Source organism: Lynx rufus, unplaced genomic scaffold (genome assembly GCF_022079265.1).
Source record: "Lynx rufus isolate CCGP_SWC_20201006 ecotype Redwood Valley unplaced genomic scaffold, mLynRuf1.p SCAF_16, whole genome shotgun sequence".
NCBI lineage: Eukaryota > Metazoa > Chordata > Mammalia > Carnivora > Felidae > Lynx > Lynx rufus.
This window is the reverse complement of record NW_025814830.1, coordinates 10,660,376-10,679,131: the sequence shown is the minus strand read 5'-3', so window position 1 is coordinate 10,679,131 and position 18,756 is coordinate 10,660,376. Positions and strand designations below refer to the sequence as shown.

The following is an 18,756-nucleotide window of genomic DNA, read 5'->3' as shown; positions in this document are numbered from 1 at the left end:
CACAGCAGGCACTCAAGAAACATACTGAAGGCCTGAATGTTAGCGATAGTGAGAGGAACGCTGGAGCAATCTCTGTGTTCCTTGCCTTGAAGGTAGGGTTCAGGAATTAGGTGAGATCTGGAGGCCCAGCGCAGTAGAACCTGTGTACAGCGTGGAACACCATGTAACAGTGCCCCCTTGTGGTCTTCTCCCATTTTAGAACCCTGGTGTGCGTGAGGCTCTCCCCGCCCCAAGGAAGGAGGACGGGGCGGGATCCCAACCCCGCCCCCCCGGCCCCCTGCTGCCCATGAACAACCAGGCGCGGGCCCCAAACCCCTCACCGGCCCGGGTCTTGGCCTTGGTCCGGGCTTCGACCCCGGTCAGGTCCTCGATCCCGGTCCGCATCCCAACTCCTGCCCGGGCCTCGACCCCAGCCCGCACCCGGAATCCCGCCCAGACCCCGGTCCGGGCCCCGAATCCCGTCCAGATCTCGGCCCGGGCCCCGAATCCCGCCCAGACCCCTGTCCGGGCCCCGCGTCCCGTCCAGATCCCGGCCCGGACCCCAAATCCCCCCCAGACCTCGACCCCGCGCCGGGCCCCGAATCCCGTCCGGATCTCGGCCCCGGCCCCGGCCCGGGCCCAGAGTCCCGCTCAGACCCCGACTCCTGTCCAGACCCCGGCCTCTGCCTGGACCCCCACTCTCGTCCAGACCCCGACTCCGGTCCAAACCCCAACCCCAGCCTGGACTGAGACTCCTGTCCAGACCCCGACTGCCGTCGGGACTCCGACCCGGGTCCAGACCCTGACTCCAGTACAGATTCCAACCCGGGTCCGGACGCCCACTCCGATCAGGACCCCGACTCTGGCCCGGATCCCAGCCCCAACCTCATTCCCAGTCGGGGTCCCGATCACAGCCGTTGCCCCTGCGTGGGAATCCTTAGGGAACTCAGCCCCACCTTTGGATCCACCCTCAGAATCTGCTCCGGAGCCCCCTGTGTGGCCGGACAAGGATCTTTCACCGACACCCAGTGTGAAGCACTTCCCATCAGTCGCCAATGAATTCGGCTCTGTCACCCAAGAGTCCCTTCCTGCCCTCACTCCAACGGCCGCTGATTTCCTGGGGCCCACCCTTGGGTCAACCTCGAGGGCAGACTCCTCAGCCACCAAGTTGATGGATTCCACTCCCGATTCTATTCCCGCGCCCATCCTGGAGACCGACTCCTTCGCCACCGCTTTCACCTCCACCTTCGAGAACTTACCGGAGGACAGCAAGATCCTGATTCGAGTGATCTACTGGTGAGGGGCATCCCCGCCCACACCTGCCTTCCTCCCCTTGGGGAAAGCCCAGAGGGGGTGGGCGCTGGGGCTTCCGGGATTTGAAGATAGGGTGAGGGGAGGGAGTCCCCACTCCCAGTTGGACACTTGGCTCCACCTATCATTTTCTCTGGGGCTGGGGAACTGTTGGCTTCAAATCTCTGCTCTGAGCTTCATTCATTCAGTCTCATTTACTCATTTTGGAGTGTGCTGCCCCCCGAGGGCCAGGCCTGCTCTGAGGATGGATGGAGTGCTGAACAGCGCCACCTGCTTTTCTTGCCAGGCCAGGCTGGGCCATGCAGACCCAAAGCCAGGCCCGGGAGGGGTGGGGGAATGCCAGACTGGGTGGTCAGGGATGGCCTTTCTCAGGCGGTGATGAGAAGGGGGCCTCCACGTGAAAAGCTGGGTGTTGGGAGGGCAATCGAGGTGGCAAGGGGAGGAGGAACCGCAAGTGCAGAGGGGGAAGGAGGCTGGCTTCCGTTCTCTTTGGTGGTCTCAGAGCTGGGTCTTCTGGGTCCACGACAACAGTAACAGCAGGGACCTCCCCCAATCCCCATGTCTCTCTCCTGCTTTAGAACATTCTCTCCCCCCGGGGCGCCTGGGTGGCGCAGTCGGTTAAGCGTCCGACCTCAGCCAGGTCACGATCTCGCGGTCCGTGAGTTCGAGCCCCGCGTCAGGCTCTGGGCTGATGGCTCAGAGCCTGGAGCCTGTTTCCGATTCTGTGTCTCCCTCTCTCTCTGCCCCTCCCCCGTTCATGCTCTGTCTCTCTCTGTCCCAAAAATAAATAAACGTTGAAAAAAAAAAATTTAAAAAAAAAAAAAAAAAGAACATTCTCTCCCCCTTATCTCTCCCAGTCTCACTCCCCCCACCCCCCATTTTTTCTGCCCAGGTGGTCTCTCCTGCTCTCTCTCCCCAACTCACTGTCTCTTTTCCTTTCCCGATGTAAATGCCTCTCTCCCCTTCTCCCCACTTCCTCATCTTCCCCTCTTTCTCTGCCCTTCTCCTCCTTTCTAGCTTTCTTTGACTCCATAGATTCATTCATTCATTCATTCATTCAACCACTATTTATTAAGCACCTACCTTGAGCCAGGCCCTGTCCTCGGCACCAGGGACACAGGAGTGCGTAAGACAGAGATCTCTGTCCCTTGTGGCACTCACGTTCTGGTGTGGAGGGGGCTGGAATGAACAATAAATATGGCACACAGTACATTATCTCGCATCGTAGAAGGTGATCAGTGCTGGAGCACCTGGGTGGTGCAGTCGGTTAGGCTTCCGACTCTTGATCTTGGCTCGGGTCATGATCTTGCAGTTTGTGGGTTCCAGCCCCACATTGGGCTCTGCACTAATGGTGCAGAGCCTGCTTGGGATTCTGTCTCGCCTTCTCTCTGACTCTCCCCCGCTTGTGTTCTCTCTCTCTCTCTCTCTCAAAATAAATAAGTAAACTAAAGAAAAAAAAGGCGATCAGTGCCAATGGCAGAAGGAATCGGGGGGGTTTCACAATTTTATGGGGTAGTCAGAAAGGCCTCCTTGAGAAGGTGATATATGAGTAAAGACCTGAAGGAGGGGAGAGAGGGAACCATGTGGATAAGAGCATTCTGCAGAGGGAACAGCCAGTGCAAAGGCCCTGTGGTGAGTCATGCAGTGTTGGAGGAGGAGTTCCGAGGTAGGAGGGGTGGAGGCGGGGCTGAGGGTAGTCCCAGTCCTAGCTCAGCCAGTCCTCCCTGTTAAGATCGGGACAGGTCACCCACACCCTTTTCTCAACCTCAGTTTTCTCATCTGTAAAATGGGGTTGTTGAGATGATTCCAGGAGATGCCTCATCTAAGGTCATAAATGTACATGGCTCAAAGAAGGGCTCAGTGTATGTCAACGAAATTTTTTTCAAAAGAGCTTCCTCCCTCCCTCCTTTGCTGGAGCAGTGGGCCAGGGAGTGAATGGAGGCAATGGGGCAGATACCGTGGGGGCTTGTGGACCATACAGAGGACTGTTGTGGTTTTTTTTGCCTTGGGTGAGCTAGCAGTATGGGATGGAATCGGAGTCCAGTGTTCACAGGCTCCCTCTGGGCCTGGGGAGATACTGATTCAGTGTCTTCTCTCCATCTCTCTCTTGTGTCCCTTCTCTTTCCCTCGGCGTCCAGTGGCCTCTGAAGCTACAGCCTTCGGGTGAGTAGTTTTGACTTTGGAGGTGGGGGGAGTGCTGGACAGGAAGTCTGGAAGGAGGTCCTGTTTCCCCTCCCCTGACCCCATGACCCTCTGATCCTGTGAACCCATGATCCCATCTCCTCCCTGCAGTACATTCTACTGAGAAAGAGTCTGGAGCTGCAATTTCCAAATTGTCTACGCTTTGTGAGTGTGCCGGTGTCCTGGGGGAGTGAGGGGGGGGGTAGTTAGGGTCCCTAGACCCCAGGGGCTTGGAGAGGAGCTCTCACCTTCCCCTCCACCCCCAACATTCCCTCCCCAGGAGGAGGAAAGATCTGCCCAGGCTACAGGGGAGTTTGAAGTGTTTGTGGATGGAAAACTGGTCCATTCAAAGAAGGTGATTGTGATTGTGTGTGTCTCCGACCGGGAGAGAGGGCGGTGCTGGGTTGGGGGGGGCGGCGGTGGAGGGGGGTGGGAGACATACATGTCCCTGCTCTTTCCCCTCTGTGCCCAGAAAGGCGATGGCTTTGTGGATGAGGCCAGGCTGCAGAAGATTGTGAGCATTATCGACGAGGAAATTAGGAAAAGGTAGCAGGCAACCGGCCAAAGGTGAGGTGAGGGAGGTGAGGTGGGCGGGGCTGAGGGTGGGCAGCACGCAGGGCGGGCGCTGCCTTGGAGTCAGAAACAACCTACTCACAACGTAGCCAGTCCTCCCTGTTAAGATCCGGGCAGGTCACCCACACCCTTTTCTGAATCTCAGTTTTCTCATCTGTAAAATGGGGTTGTAGAGATGATTCCAGGAGATGCCTCATCTAAGGTAGTAAATGTACATGGCTCAAAGAAGGGCTCAGTGTATGTCAATGAAATTTTTTTCAAAAGAGCTTTAAATTTCTTCCTCCCTCCCTCCCTCCCTTCCTTCCACTTTCAGTTGTAAAGCTGTGCCACCCAATAACAGCCTACGGCTTTTCAACTTAGGCTTTTCAACTTACGGTAAGTTCATTAAAATTAAATACAATAAAAATTCACTTGTTAGCTACACTAGCCACATTTCAAGAGCTCTATAGCCACATGTTGAGCAGTGCAGATGTAGGACATAGAACTCATTACTGCAGAAAGTTCCATTGCTAACGTTGTCTTAAGGTATTAAAGCATATGCACGACCATTTATTGGCCACCGATACTGGATTCTTATTTTTTATTTCTTTTCTTTTTATTTATTTTTTTAGAGAGAAGAGAGAGGGCGAGTGGGCAAGAGGGGCAGAGGGAGAGAGAGAGAATGAATCTCAAGCAGACTCCGTGCTCAGCACAGAGCCCGCCTGGGTGCTCGGTCCCACGGGATCATGACCTGAGCTCAAGTCAAGAGTCAACCACTCAACTAACTGAGCTGCCCAGGAGCCCCTGGATTTTTAATTTTTTAAATATTTACTTAATTTGAGAGAGAGAGAGAGAGGGAGAGGGAGGGAAGGGCCGAGAGAGGAGAGAGAGAGAGAGAGAGAGAGAATCCCAAGCAGGCTCTGTGCTTAGAGTCAGAAACATCCTACTCCCAGTCCTACCTAGCTCAGTGAGTCCTCCTTGTTAAGATCAGGGAGGACTGTGCTTGGAGCACAGAGCGTGACTCGGGGACCGATCCCCTGAGAACCTCGAGATCACAACCTGAGCCGAAACCAAGAATTGGCCGTTTAACAGACTGAGCCACCCAGGCGCCCCTTAGTTTGCATTTTCATTTCGTTAATGTATTTATGTCATCCCCACACCCAGCGTGGGGCTCGAACTTACAACCCTGAGCTCAAGAGTCACGTGCTCTTCTGATTGAGCCCGCCAGGTGCCCCAGATACTGGATTTTTAAGACCACTGAGAGGGCGCCTTCAGCAATTTCTCCTGCCCTCTGCCCTGTCCCCGGCCACCCCTGATCTGCTTTCTGTCCTCCTAGATTAGTTTGCACTTTCTAGACGTTTACATAAAGGGAAGCTATGATTTTTTTCACGCTTTTTTGGCGGAAAATTTTAGACACGTACACTAGTTCCGAGCCCCGTACAGTGAGCCCCATGTGCTCGTCAACCAGGTCAACTATTATTACCGACTTTCTCCTAGTCCATCTATTTTCCTCTCCACTTTTTTTTTTTTTGGCATGTTAGCGTTTGAAGGTACATTCCAGACCTCACGTTATTGCACCTGTAAACACTTCAGTATGCATCTCTAATAAATAAGTTTTTATTTTATTTTAAAAAAATTTTTAATGTTTAGTTTTGAGAGAAAGAGGGAGAAAGTGCAAGCGGGGGAGGGGCAGAGAGAGGGAGACACAGAATCTGAAACAGGCTCTAGGCTCCGAGTGTCAGCACAGAGCCCGATGCAGGACTCAAACTCACAAACTGTGGGATCATGACCTGAGCCACACAGGCATCTCTTATTTTATTTTTAAAGTTTATTTTGAGAGAGACAGCATGGGAGGGGCAGAGAGAGAGGGGGAGAGAGAGAATCCCAAGCAGGCTCCACACTGCCAGCCTAGAGCCTGACATGGGGCTTGAACTCACAAACAGTGGGATCATGACCTGAGCTGAAATCAAGAGTTGGATGCTTAACTGACTGAGCCACCCAGGTGCCCCAACAAATTAAGTTTTTAAAAGAAGTACAAGACCATTTTCACCCCCAACAAAAATTTTATTTTATTGATTTTTTTTTTTTTTAAGTAGGCTCACACCCAATGTGGGGCTTGAATTCACAATCCTAAGATCAAGAGTTGCATGCTGCATCACCTGAGCCATCAGGCGCCCCCACCCTCGACAAAAATTTTAAAATGTCTTAATGGCATCTAAGATCTACTCAAGTGTCTCAAAAATATCTTTTTAGAGGTGGGTTGGGAATTAGGATCCAGACAATGTCCACATTATATTGTTTTTAAAAATTTACACAGTATTTTTGGAATGCCTACTATGTGCCAGGCACTTAGTAGGTCTGTTTTCAAGCAGCCATGCTGGGGATGGGGGCAGGGGAGGCAGAGGAGACGTCTGTTTCTCACACCTGCCAATACGCAGAATACCAGAGTAGTTATGCATGCAGCTTCCAGGGTCACAGGAACTTCGGTTCAAATCCTGGATCCACCAGCCAGCCACATAAGGCTGAAGCTGGTGATGTTAGATGTGAATTAAGAGCTTGTCAAAACCCTTCTTCAGTAAGTGAACAGCAGTTGTTATTGGAATAAGTCATGAATGTTCTTATTGCAGCAGAGAACCCAGTTCAAATTGGCTTAACAACAACAAAAAAGTTGGCTCATGAGAACAAAAGTCTAGGGGCTAATGAGCTTCAGGAATGGCTTGATCCAGGCAGCAAAATGTTGTCATTGAGAATCTGACCCTCCCTTACTCTGTGTTCTGCTTTTTCCCTGGGCTAACTTTATTCTCAGAGAGGCTCCCTATCTTGGTGGCATAAATCCACATGTTCATCCCTGAACCAATCACTGAGGCCCAAGGGAACACGGAGCTCTCATTGGCCAGTCTTGAGTCATGTGGCCATTCCAACTTGGAATGGAGTTGGTCTCCCTAAGCCCATGGGGAGGGATGATGGGGAGAGAGCTTTGGGTGGACAAGAACGACAATCAACTGTATTAAAAAACGGAAGGATAGACAATGGTTACGTCAGTATTGTCTGGCTTCAAATCCCTATTTTACTGCCTGTGTGACTTCAGGCAAATGCCTTCACCTCTCTCTGCCTTGGTCTTCTCCTCTGTCAAGCAGAAACCATGATAGCCGTTACCTCCTTGGATTTCACTTTATCCAACAAATATTTGCTGAGTACTTACTCTGTGTTGGATACTGTTCTGGGTCCTGGGGATGATACGGCCATGAACAAAACAGATGAGAACTCCTGCCCTAGTGAAGCTGACATTCTAGTGGTGGGGACAGACAATGAACGAGACACATAGGCAAATCGAAGGTGGAAATAAGTGCTGAGAAGAAAATAAAGCAGGAAAGGAGTGGGGGTGGGTAGTGCTGGGAGTTTTTTGCAATCCTAACTTGAGTGGTCGGGGAAGACCTTCTTGGGAAGATGGTAAGTAAACAGTTGAAAGAAGGAAGGGGTTGAGTCGTGCGGATATCTGGAGTTATCTATGGAACATATAGCCGGCAGAGGGAGCAGCAAGTGCAAAGGCCCTGGGGTAGGAATGTGTCTGGCATGTTTGAGAAATGGCAAGGAGACTAGAGTGGGGAGCGTTGGGATGGTGCCTGACACATAGTAAACACTGTATAAATGCTATTATTTTTATAGTGTTGTTGTCATCGCTCTTGATGTTTTAAAGTATTTTCTCTCTCCTCTCCATTTCAGGAGCCTCAGCAGGATGCCGAGAAGGGCTGAAATGTTGCCAAGTCAGGTCCTTTTCTGATGGTAGCTGGGGCTGGGGCGAGTCGCGGAGGGGTGAAAACGGAAATAAATACAATCTGCCTCTCTGTTCTGGCCTGACCTCGTCTAATGTTGCCACACTGTCTCCTGAGGTGAGAGGGGAGGCGGTGGGGAGGGGAAGGAAGGGCAGGTTTGGAGAGAAGCCTAATCCTGGGCACCAGGGTGGCTCAGTCAGTTCAAGTGTCCAGCTTCGGCTCAGGTCCCGATCTCGCGGTCCGTGGGTTCGAGCCCCGCATGGGGCTCTGTGCTGACAGCTCGGAGCCTGGAGCCTGCTTCGAATTCTGTGTCTTCCTCTCTCTCTGTCCCTCCCCTGCTCACCCACTGTCTCGCTCCCTCTCTCAAAAATAAACATTAAAAAAAGAAGAAGAACACTCTTGAAGAGAAGCCTAGCCCTGTTTTCCTGTTGCTCCCCAGGTTTGCTCCTGGTTGGCTAGCCTCAACTCCTGGTGCCGTTGAGTCACTTTCTTTTTAATGTTTATTTATTTTTGAGAGAAAGAGAGAGAGAGAGAGAGAGAGAGACAGAGCATGAGCAGGGGAGGGGCAGAGAGAGAGGGAGACACAGAATCCGAAGCAGGCTCCAGACTCTGAGCCGTCAGCCCAGAGCCTGACGCGGGGCTCGAACTCACAGACCGCGAGATGGTGACCTGGCTGAAGTCGGACGCTTAACAGACTGAGCCACTCAGGTGCCCCACTTTCTTTCTTTTGTGGCATCTTCATTTCCTATGCCCTGGTTTGGGATACTTTTTTTTTTTTCAATTTAAAAATTTAATTTTTAGAGAGAGTGTGAGGGAGGGGGGCAGAGCGAGAGCGAGAGAGAGAAAGAAAGAATCCCAAGCAGGCTCAGCATGGAACCCAATGCAGGGCTTGATCTCATAACAGTGAGATCATGACCTGAGCCGAAATCAAGAGTTGGTTGCTCAACCAACTGAGCCACCCGGGTGCCCCAGGATACGTTTTGACAGTTTCTCATTTTATTGGCAGTTTTAGGGGGTGGGATGGAAATATGGACTGTGGCAAGTCTCCAACACTTGACAACCCAAATTTCATTACACCCTGGAGCCCACTTTCTAAACCCACAGGTCCTAGAATCCCAGTGTTGGGGGGGCGCCTGGGTGGCTCAGTCGATTGAGCGTCCGACCTCAGCTCAGGTCATGATCTCACGGTTTGTGGGTTCCAGCCTCACGACGGGTTCCGTGCTGACAGCTTGGCGCCTGGAGCCTGCTTTGAATTGTGTCTCCCTCTCTCTCTGCCCCTCCCTGCTCGCTCGCTGTCTCTCTCCCTCTCTCAAAAAGAAACATTAAAAACAAAATTTAGACTCGCAGTGTCGGGAGGCGGGTGTCAGTAACCTGGGGGAGGGCCATTTGGGGATTCATCGGACCTTGATGGGCCGCCTACACTGCACCTGGTGCCGTGGGGTCCCTGGGCACGAGCCGGGAGGTCACCGCAAGGTGTGGGAGTCAGACCTTTGCCATGTAGTGGCCGTGACCTCCAGTAAGGGACACCCCCTCTCGGAGCCTCATTTTCCTCCTCTGTCAAATGGGCATGGTAACACTACTTAAATGTGGAATCCCCAGGGCCGGGCACAGAATAAGTGGGTTTCTGTCAGGGGTGCTCCTCTCTGCAAGTGACGGCGAACCGGGCCACCGGTGGCTTCCACCATCCAACAAATACACCGTTTTTCTCGTGTGCTGGTGGGACGGGGCTGGAGTCGGCTGGCGGTCCGACGATGCCGTCAGCGACCCAGAGTTTTTCCGTATTGCTTTCCTGCCATGGTTAACACACGTCGTCTCATTGTTGCACCTCCACCCCTGGAGTCCTTATTGCAGGCGGAAGAGGGTTCCGTGAGGAAGGACTTGCCTGCTGGGTCACTCTCTTTTTGCTAGGGAGGCAAGATTTTCCTGGCAGCCTCTACCCCGTCTTCTGCTGTGATGCCAAGCCCGTCCCCTGCCCCCCCACCCCCTTCACCTCGCCTCCAGCTCGCCGGCCCACTGCCTGTTACCTGCTCTCCTCGCCGGTGATGCTCACAGTTTTCTGCAGCCTGGCCTTACCCACAAAGCCATCATCTTTCTGGGCACAGTCTGTCTGTCTGTCGGCCTCCCCACCCTACCCCCAGGGTCCCAGCACCTTCTTCAAATGGACCAGCTGTCCATTCACAAACGCTTCAAACTCCCCTGCAGCCTGGGTGGATCTGTCTTCCTCCTGGGGAGGGGATGTCGGGGTCGAGGTGGGGAGGACGAGGGCTCGTGTTGGGCTCAGCGGAAGAAGAGGTGATGGGTATCGTGCAGGTGGCACCGTGGGTGCTACGTGATCGTTGGAGAGCGAGATCAGACACGCTGCCCGGGCTTCCAAAGCCAAGCTCTGCACGTTTGCCAAGAGCCTGGACTCTCTTTCTGTTCCTGACGACGAGGAGCAGGTGCAGATAACGGGGCAGACCCTAGAACCTACCGACTGAGAGCACAGAGCCTGGAGCCAAATCCCTGCCGGGATTCCACTCCCGGTTTTGCCACTTCCCAGCTCTGGCAAGTGACTCTACGGCTCTGTGCCTCAGTTGCTCCCTCTGTAACATGGGGAACGTAATAGCACTTCACTCGGGGCTGCTGAAAAGAGTAAACAAATCTGTGAGAGTCTCCGGAGAGGGCTTTCATAGCCCAGGAGCTGCGTGAACGTTAAACCTCTTAGGGCACATCTCGCTGGAATGGAAGCCGTGCAAGGACCCAATATCTTATTACGTCGCCAAGGCTATTTCTACTTTGAACCAGAGAATCCAGGCGCGGTCTGTCTGCAGAGCCCGAGTTTCCCCACCACACTGCGTGGCCCGGGCAGGAGCACGGGGGGAAGGCAGGGTTCAGGATTGGTGCTTCGGTATTTTCTCACGCCGTCCACAATCTCACCCGGACGCTAGATCCCCCAGCACTTGTCCGTCAACTGTATGCATTTCCCCACCTTCATTAAATGCCTCTTACCGCATCAGTGATGAGATATCAGCTCTTCGGAGCTGGTAAAAGCCCTGGTCTTGGGCTATGATACAAGGAGGTTCTCCTCTCCTCTTTCCGCCCTTGATTTATCCATCGCCTTCTGGTGACGTCGGCACTCTGAGCTTGGTGTCTCCATCTGCAAAATGAAGACACAGGCTTGGCCGCTGGGGCAGAGGCACTACTTCATGACAGTCCCCAGCCGAAGACTACATTTCCCAGGCTCCTTGGCCGCTAGATATGGCCGATAGGACGTGAGCAAAAGTGACGCCTGCAGTTTGGGGGGTTGTGCCGTCCATCCTGGTGTCTGGAAGTGGGATTTGATGGTGTGCCATCTTGGTACGAGACAGAATGATTCCATGGGGGTTGAGTAGGGAGGATGGGGCAACAATAGGGAAGGGGCCTGGGGTCCTTTGGTAGAACTGCCAGAAATGGACAGGAGGGAAAAGCAAGCTTCCCTGTTTAAGATGCTGTTATCTTGGGGGGCGCCTGGGTGGCGCAGTCGGTTAAGCGTCCGACTTCAGCCAGGTCACGATCTCACGGTCCGGGAGTTCGAGCCCCGCGTCAGGCTCTGGGCTGATGGCTCGGAGCCTGGAGCCTGTTTCCGATTCTGTGTCTCCCTCTCTCTCTGCCCCTCCCCCGTTCATGCTCTGTCTCTCTCTGTCCCAAAAATAAATAAACGTTAAAAAAAAAAAAATTAAAAAAAAAAAAAAGATGCTGTTATCTTGGGTCTCCGTCACGTGCCGTCAAACCCAAATCATAACAAATACCCCAGGATTGGGAGGATGTGATGAGTGAGTAGGTGAGAGCAGTGAGTGAGCCAGAGGCTTTAACTATGGTTTTTTTTTTTTAACTATGTCATAATATATCATAATAAGGTAGTAACTACTTAAAATTATTTACTTTTTATGGTAGGTAGAATTCTAAGGTGACCCCCAATGACCCACACCTTCATATGATCCCCCTTCCCTTGAGTGTGGGTGGGACATGTGAAATGATGGGGTAGCACTCCCATGGCTACGTCACATTAAATGACAAAAAAGGATTTTGCACGGGCTTTGAATGAATCAAACTGAAGTTAATCCTGAATGAGCCTGACAACAAATGTGTGGGTTTTATCTACACCAGTAACCAACTCCCTGGACACTGGGTGGCTGTCCTACAATTCAGTGTTGACACTCTGCCCTGGAATTAGCGTCAGCTCCCACAAGTTAAGGGCTCAGCCCCGCGAGACCTGCCTCCACCTCAGATGCCACTCAAAATCCCCGGTTGTCGCCGCACTTCTGACCAAGGAGCTATCAATTCAGGGGTTCTCGCACCCCCTCTTCGAGTTTGCGAATTCATTAGAATGACTCTCAGAACCCAGGAAAGCACTTTACTGTTACTGGTTTATTATTAAAGACACAAGAACAGCCACATGGGAGAGAGACACAGGGCCCAGCCTGCGGGAAGAGGGGGCGCCACGTCCCTGCTCTTGCTGGGTGCACCGCTCCCAGTAACTCAATGTGCTCACCAACTTGGACTCTCCCCAAACCGTTGTTTAGGGGTTTTATGGAGGTTTCATTATGTAGACGTGACTGATCAAATCGCCTGCCACGGGTGATTAACACCCTCCAGCCCGTCCCTCTTCCCCAGAGGTTGGGGGTGGGGCTGAAAGTTCTAAGCTTTTTTTTTTTTTAATTCAAAATTTTTTAATGTTTATTTACCTTTGAGAAAGAGAGAGAGAAAGAGAGTGCTGGGGAGGGGCAGAGAGAGAGGGGGACACAGAATCCGAAGCAGGTTCCAGGCTCCAGGATCCAAGCTCTCAGCACAGAGCCCGACGCGGGGCTTGAACTCACGGACCGCGAGATCATGACCTGAGCCCAAGTCAGTTGCTGAACCGACTGAGCCACCCAGGCGCCTCTTTAAGTTTATTTCTTTTTAGTGATCTCTACACCCAACGTGGGGCTTGAACTCATGACCCTGAGATCAAGAGTCCCATGCTGTTCCGACTGACCCAGCCAGGCACCCCATGTATTCAGATTTTCCTTAAAAAAATCTTAATTTGGTTTCCATGACAATATTTACATATTCTAAGGATGTGCGTTGGTCTAGGACTCTAGATTCTTGTGTTCCCCTCCTCAGAAATTCCAAAAGCTTGTATATTTCACCTCTATTATAAGATTCCATCAGTCAGAAAGATGTAGAAGGAGCAGGGTGGCATAAACTTATGGGAAACCGGGCATTGAGTAATAAGCCTGGGGCCTCACAGATGGATGTCAAGATCGGAATTTGATCCCAAGACACCTGGCACCACGAGTGATGCTCTTCATGTTCACCCTCCTGCCCCCGGTCCCACTCTCCCTCCTGAGAGGCTAACACCCGGTTAGGTCACTGCCCCTTGGTGCGATTTGGAGTCAGACGGATCCGGAAAAACAATTTGACCTTCTAAGCCTCAGCGTCCTTTTCTGGGCAAACTAAGGGACACAACGTTTGACTAAGCAGCTTAGAACTGTGGAAACCTGAGTTATCACAATGCTTAGTGTGTGGGCAACAAACCTCGTTTTTCTCTAAACCCCAGTTCAGCTTCCCTGCGGGGCAGAGACCTGCAATTTCTGTCTCAGGCCAGATCCTGGAAGAACTCGGGAGAATAAGCAGCCTCTGTGGGTAACCTGATAAGCAGAAACTCCAGGCTGACTTCCTGAACCCAGAGAGACGGTTCCGACCTTGCGATCCCACCACATGCTTCTCGAAGACTATTTTGCAGTTTTACAGGTCACCTGCTCCTATTTATTGCATAACACTCTCCAAGTTCAGCAACTCCCCTCTGTTACCACTGAGTGTAAAGAAAGGCATTTAATCAAGAAGGTCAGGAAAGGGGCCCCTGGTGGCTTAGTCGGTTAAGCATCCGACTCTTGGTTTTGGCTCAGGTCATGATCTCACCATTCGTGGGATCGAGCCCCTTGTTGGGCCCTGCGCTGATGGCGTGGAGCCTGCTTGGGATTCTCTCTGCCCCTCCCCTGGCACGTGCCCTCTCTCAAAATAAACAAATGAACATTAAAAAAAAGAAAAAAAAACTTACATTAAAATAAAGTCAGGAAAAATGCTACATTCTGACTCAGTGTGGACACTTTTGTAATTTTAAGTACCTCAAAATCTACAGCTCTTACCATCGAAAGTAGGGAAAGGGACATCAGGACTCTCACCCTCACTGTCCCCAATACCAGCCTGGACAGTCCCAAAGGAAATGCTATCAAACCTTACCAGGACAATTCCAGTGGATTTTAAGGTGTTCCAGAACTTAGGAAAGGAAAAACTTCCAAATTATTTAAATGATGTTATTTTTTTTTTATTTTTTTTTTTTTAAATTTTTTTTTTCAACGTTTATTTATTTTTGGGACAGAGAGAGACAGAGCATGAACGGGGGAGGGGCAGAGAGAGAGGGAGACACAGAATCGGAAACAGGCTCCAGGCTCTGAGCCATCAGCCCAGAGCCTGACGCGGGGCTCGAACTCCCGGACCGCGAGATCGTGACCTGGCTGAAGTCGGACGCTTAACCGACTGCGCCACCCAGGCGCCCCTTAAATGATGTTATAATAACATTAAAATTTAAAAGTAACAGGGCCGCCTGGGTGGCGCAGTCGGTTAAGCGTCCGACTTTGGCTCAGGTCATGATCTCCCAGTTCGTGAGTTCAAGTCCCGAGTTGGGCTCTGACAGCTCAGAGCCTGGAGCCTACTTTGGATTCTGTGTCTCCCTCTCTCTGCCCCTCCCCTGCTCACGCTCTGTCTCTCTCTCAAAAATAAACATAAAGAAAAAAAATTTAAACTCTAAAACTAACAAATAGTGCACAAGAAAATGACACTTAGGGAACACTTATACGAACATCCTTAAATAAAAGCCGGGGGGGGGGGGGGGGTGGCGCGGCGCCTGCGGCGCCTGAGTGGTTCAGTCAGTTAAGTGTCAGACTCTTGGTCTCAGCTCAGGCCTTTTTTTTTTTTTTTTTTTTAAGTTTGTTTATTTGTTTTGAAGAGGGTGAGAGGCTGAGGAGGGGGTGGAGGCGGGAAGAGAGAGAGAAAATCCCAAGCAGATTCCTTGCTCAGCTCAGAGCCCGATGTGGGGCTCGATCCCACAACCCTGGGATCATGACCTGATCTGAAATCAGGAGTTGGGACACTGATCGAGCCACCCGGTCACTCCTCAGCTCAGGTGGGCTCTGTCCTGGGCGGGACGCCTACTGAAAGAAAAAACAAAAAAGACATCCAGAAGCACATCAAAAGGCTTATACCTCATTTGTAAATAAGGATCACTCGAGGCACAGGAAGATCGTGCATCATCAGTAACTACTTCATCATGGTGGGGACTATAAAAATAACCGTAGGAGGGCGTCGGGGTGGCTCAGTGGGTTAAGGTCCAACTTCCGCTCAGGTCCTGATCTGGCGTCAGCACAGAGCCCACTTCAAAACCTCCACCCCCCTCTTCGGCCCCTCCCCTGCTCACGCTGGCTCGCGCGTGCTCGCCCTCAAAAAAATAAATGTTTAAACCAAAAGAATATTGTTTGCCCCTAAATGAATGTTCCGAAAGTAGATCTCTGGCAGATCTATTTATTCCTAGCTACTTTATCTTTCCTGTTTTTTCTACATAAATGAGGATTCTTTGTTACATTTTTTCTAAAAGTTTGCCTGTGTGTTTGAAAATAATGCATTTCCGGGCACCCGGGGAGCTCAGTCGGTTGAGCGTCCAACTCTTGACATCGGCTCAGGTGGTGATCCCAGGGTTGCGGGATCGGGCTCAGCGCCGAGCGTGGAGCCTGCTTGGGATTCTCTTTCTCCCGCTGCCCCTCTCCCCTGCTAGCACTCTCTCGCTCTCTCTCAAATAGAAAGAGGATAATTGATTTCAAAAAAATGTAATGTCTCCATATTTATTTGATAGCCTGTTAACACACCGAATTCTCTTGTTTATGGTAGTTTTTCCTGTGGTTCTTAGGTTGAAGAACAGGTCATATTCAACAGTGAAAGTAATGCCTCTTTACAACTTTTCTACCTTGAATTTCTTTCTCCTTATTAATTCCTGGGCCGGTGCCTTCTGTCTCCTGTAAAACAATGTGAATGATAGTCAAGCACCCTTGTCTTGTTCCTGATTTTGTGGAAGTTCTTCACATATGTGTCTGTTGCTCGGTGGGTGTTTGATCAAGAATGATTACTGAATTTTGTCAAAGGCCTTTGCGGAATCTTCAGTGATCCTAGGGTTATGTTTTTAAAGTTTACTTATTTGTTTTGAGAGAGAGAGAACCAGCAGGGAAGGAGCAGAGAGAGAGAAAGGGACAGATCTGAAGCAGGCTCCGTGCTGACAGCCACCAGCCCGATGTGGGCTTGAACTCACGAACCGCGTGGGCTTGAACTCACGAACCGCGAGATTATAACCTGAGCTGAAGTTGGGACGCTGAACCAACTGAGCCACCCAGGCGCTCCTAACACTGAAGAACACAAAGGAAGTTTGTTTGTTCTTTTAATTGAGAGAGAGAGAGAGAGAGAGAGAGAGAGAGAGAGAGAGAATATCTCAAGCAGGCTCATGAGGCTTCATCCCAGGACCCTGGGATCACCACCTGAGCCTAAATCAAGAGTCAGGTGCTCGACTGAGCCACCTGGGTGCTGCATTTTTTGGGAGGAAGTCTTTTAAAAAATGGGAAAATAGGGGTGCCTGGCTGGCTCAGTCTGCAGAGCACGTGACTCTTGATCTCAGGGTTAGGAGTTTGAGCCCCACGTTGGGTGTAGAGATTACTTAAAAAAAATTTTTTTTTTTAAAGGGAAAATAGACCATTGGGATAGGAAGACTCAGTATCTTAATGATAAATTAACTGTCATGCGATTCTAAAAAAAAAAAAAAAAAAAAGCTTTGCTTGAGAGGAGCCTGGGGGGCTCAGTCGGTTAAGTATCTGACTTCAGCTCAGGTCATGATTTCACAGTTTGTGAGCTCGAGCCGCGCATGGGGCTCTGTGCTGACAGCTCAGAGCCTGGAGTCTGTTTCAGATTTTGGGCCTCCCTCTCTCTCTGCCCCTCCCCTGCTCGCGCGCTTTCTCAAAAACAAATAAACGTTAAAAACTACCAGATTTAAAACTACGTAGTCAGAAAATCGAAAACACAGCTTAGTATATGACGAAGAGGCATCTTTAAACAAAGTGAGCAGGGAAAAGAAGGACTAGTTGGTAACTGGTGCTGGGGCAACCAGTAGCCCCTGAAAAATAAGTTTTGAATTCTTACTGTACATCAGGATAAATTCCAAGTGTTCAGAGACTCAAATATGCACAAAGAAACTACACACAGGCACACACACCCCCCAAGAAAATCTTGAGATTCGATACCTTACTGGTTTAAAAGAAAACAGCAAACAAAAACCAAAGCAAAACCTGCCTGCCCAAAGGCTTTCAAGAAAACCAGACACAAGTGACTAACTGGGGAAAGATATCCATAACTCACATTACAAGCTATTATCCTATCTCACATATTACACCGCCAGCTACTGGAATCAACAAAGAACACCAATTCTTCAGGAGAGAAATGGATAAAAGATACGAACACAGGGTTTGCAGAAAAGGGAATATACATACAATTTCCAATGAGTACCCTGGCCCAGAATTCTCACTTCTGGAAATTCACACTATGGATGTTACACATAACAAAGAATCTAAGAAGCTGCTGATTAGAAGATGCCCCGAGGAAAAATGCCGTATTACACCATCAAAGGTTACGCTATGCCCCATTGCACAGATGGCAAAACGCGACAAGGTCATTTCCATCAAAGCATTTTCGCACAGGCCCTGTGATATGCATACAAGGTTACCTTTCACAGCCATTTTTTTTTTTTTTTTTTTTTGCCAACAGAAAATGGGTGAAGCGATAAAAGGTTAAAAAAAAAAAGGAAAATTTGTCGGATCAAAAATTAGATTTTACTGAGAATTATCTTCTAAAATAAATGATGAATTTCTGACATAAAAAAATCTAAAGACAAAGATGGAGAACGTGAATGCCCATCGATATGTTCCTGGATAAGTAAATTACAACATAATCAACCACAGAATGAAACAGAACGCAGCTCTGAAAAAGAACAAAGAAGGAGGCAATGCCGTGGTTTGGAAGGATCTTCAAGGTACATTCTTACTGAATAAGCAACGTGTAAATCAGTAAGTATGCCCACTTTTGTGAAGAAATGAAAAAAAACCCCCAAATTTGCATTTGCTTGTGTGTACACAAAGCAACGACAGGAGAGGCACCTTGCAGACGTGGGTTGTGGCGGGGACTGGATGGAGGGGACAGGGATGGAAGAACTTTCGGTGTATATTTCACATTTTGGGGGTTTTCTGAATAGATTTACCAAAAAAAAAAAAAAAAAGCTTAAACACATTAAAAATGAAAGAAAAAAAATTCCAGAATCTTCAGATATTCTCGAATACAAGGTTTATCAGGTAATATATACAAGTTACACTGCTTGCCGTTTGAAATGCTTCACAAAACACAAAGTCGATCTTGTGCTAAAACCTTCTGTTGAACCTGACGTGAACAGAGCACATATTCGGGCAATGTCAAGTTCTCGCCATAGGCTTCCAGTCTCTCCACGGGATAACTCCGCCGTGGCTCCTTATTCCTCCCCATCACGATTTGAGAGTTTCTTTCGTCATCATGGGCTCCGATGCTGGCCACAGTTCTTCATCGGGTCTCAATGTCCTGAAAACTATCCTTCACTTTTCAGTGAAGCAATTTTGAAAGTCATTTCCACAACACAGGGAGAAGGCTCTGTATCAACCCCAAACTCAACAGTTACAGGAGTCACAAGGCTTTGAATTTTTCTGAGGCTTTGTCGCGATAAACGCCCTTCCCCCCCGCAACTATGCCTCGCCTTATCTCATACACTTTGACCTAAAATCGAGGGACAGGACTGGCGTGAGACTTGAAAACAGAGGCTCCCCTCTGCAGTGGTTTCGCCACCAGA

The 18,756-nt window shown here is 50.1% G+C and overlaps 1 protein-coding gene across 1 annotated transcript; it reads left to right on the top strand.

Moving 5' to 3' along the window:
• The first annotated feature begins 286 nt into the window (after positions 1–286).
• Positions 287–4,021, top strand: SELENOV (selenoprotein V). Its single transcript, XM_047079107.1, has 5 exons — positions 287–1,275; positions 3,429–3,453; positions 3,583–3,636; positions 3,752–3,826; positions 3,944–4,021. Exons 1-5 carry the CDS (start codon positions 287–289, stop codon positions 4,019–4,021), a joined length of 1,221 nt encoding a protein of 406 aa, XP_046935063.1.
• Positions 4,022–18,756: the final 14,735 nt, after the last annotated feature.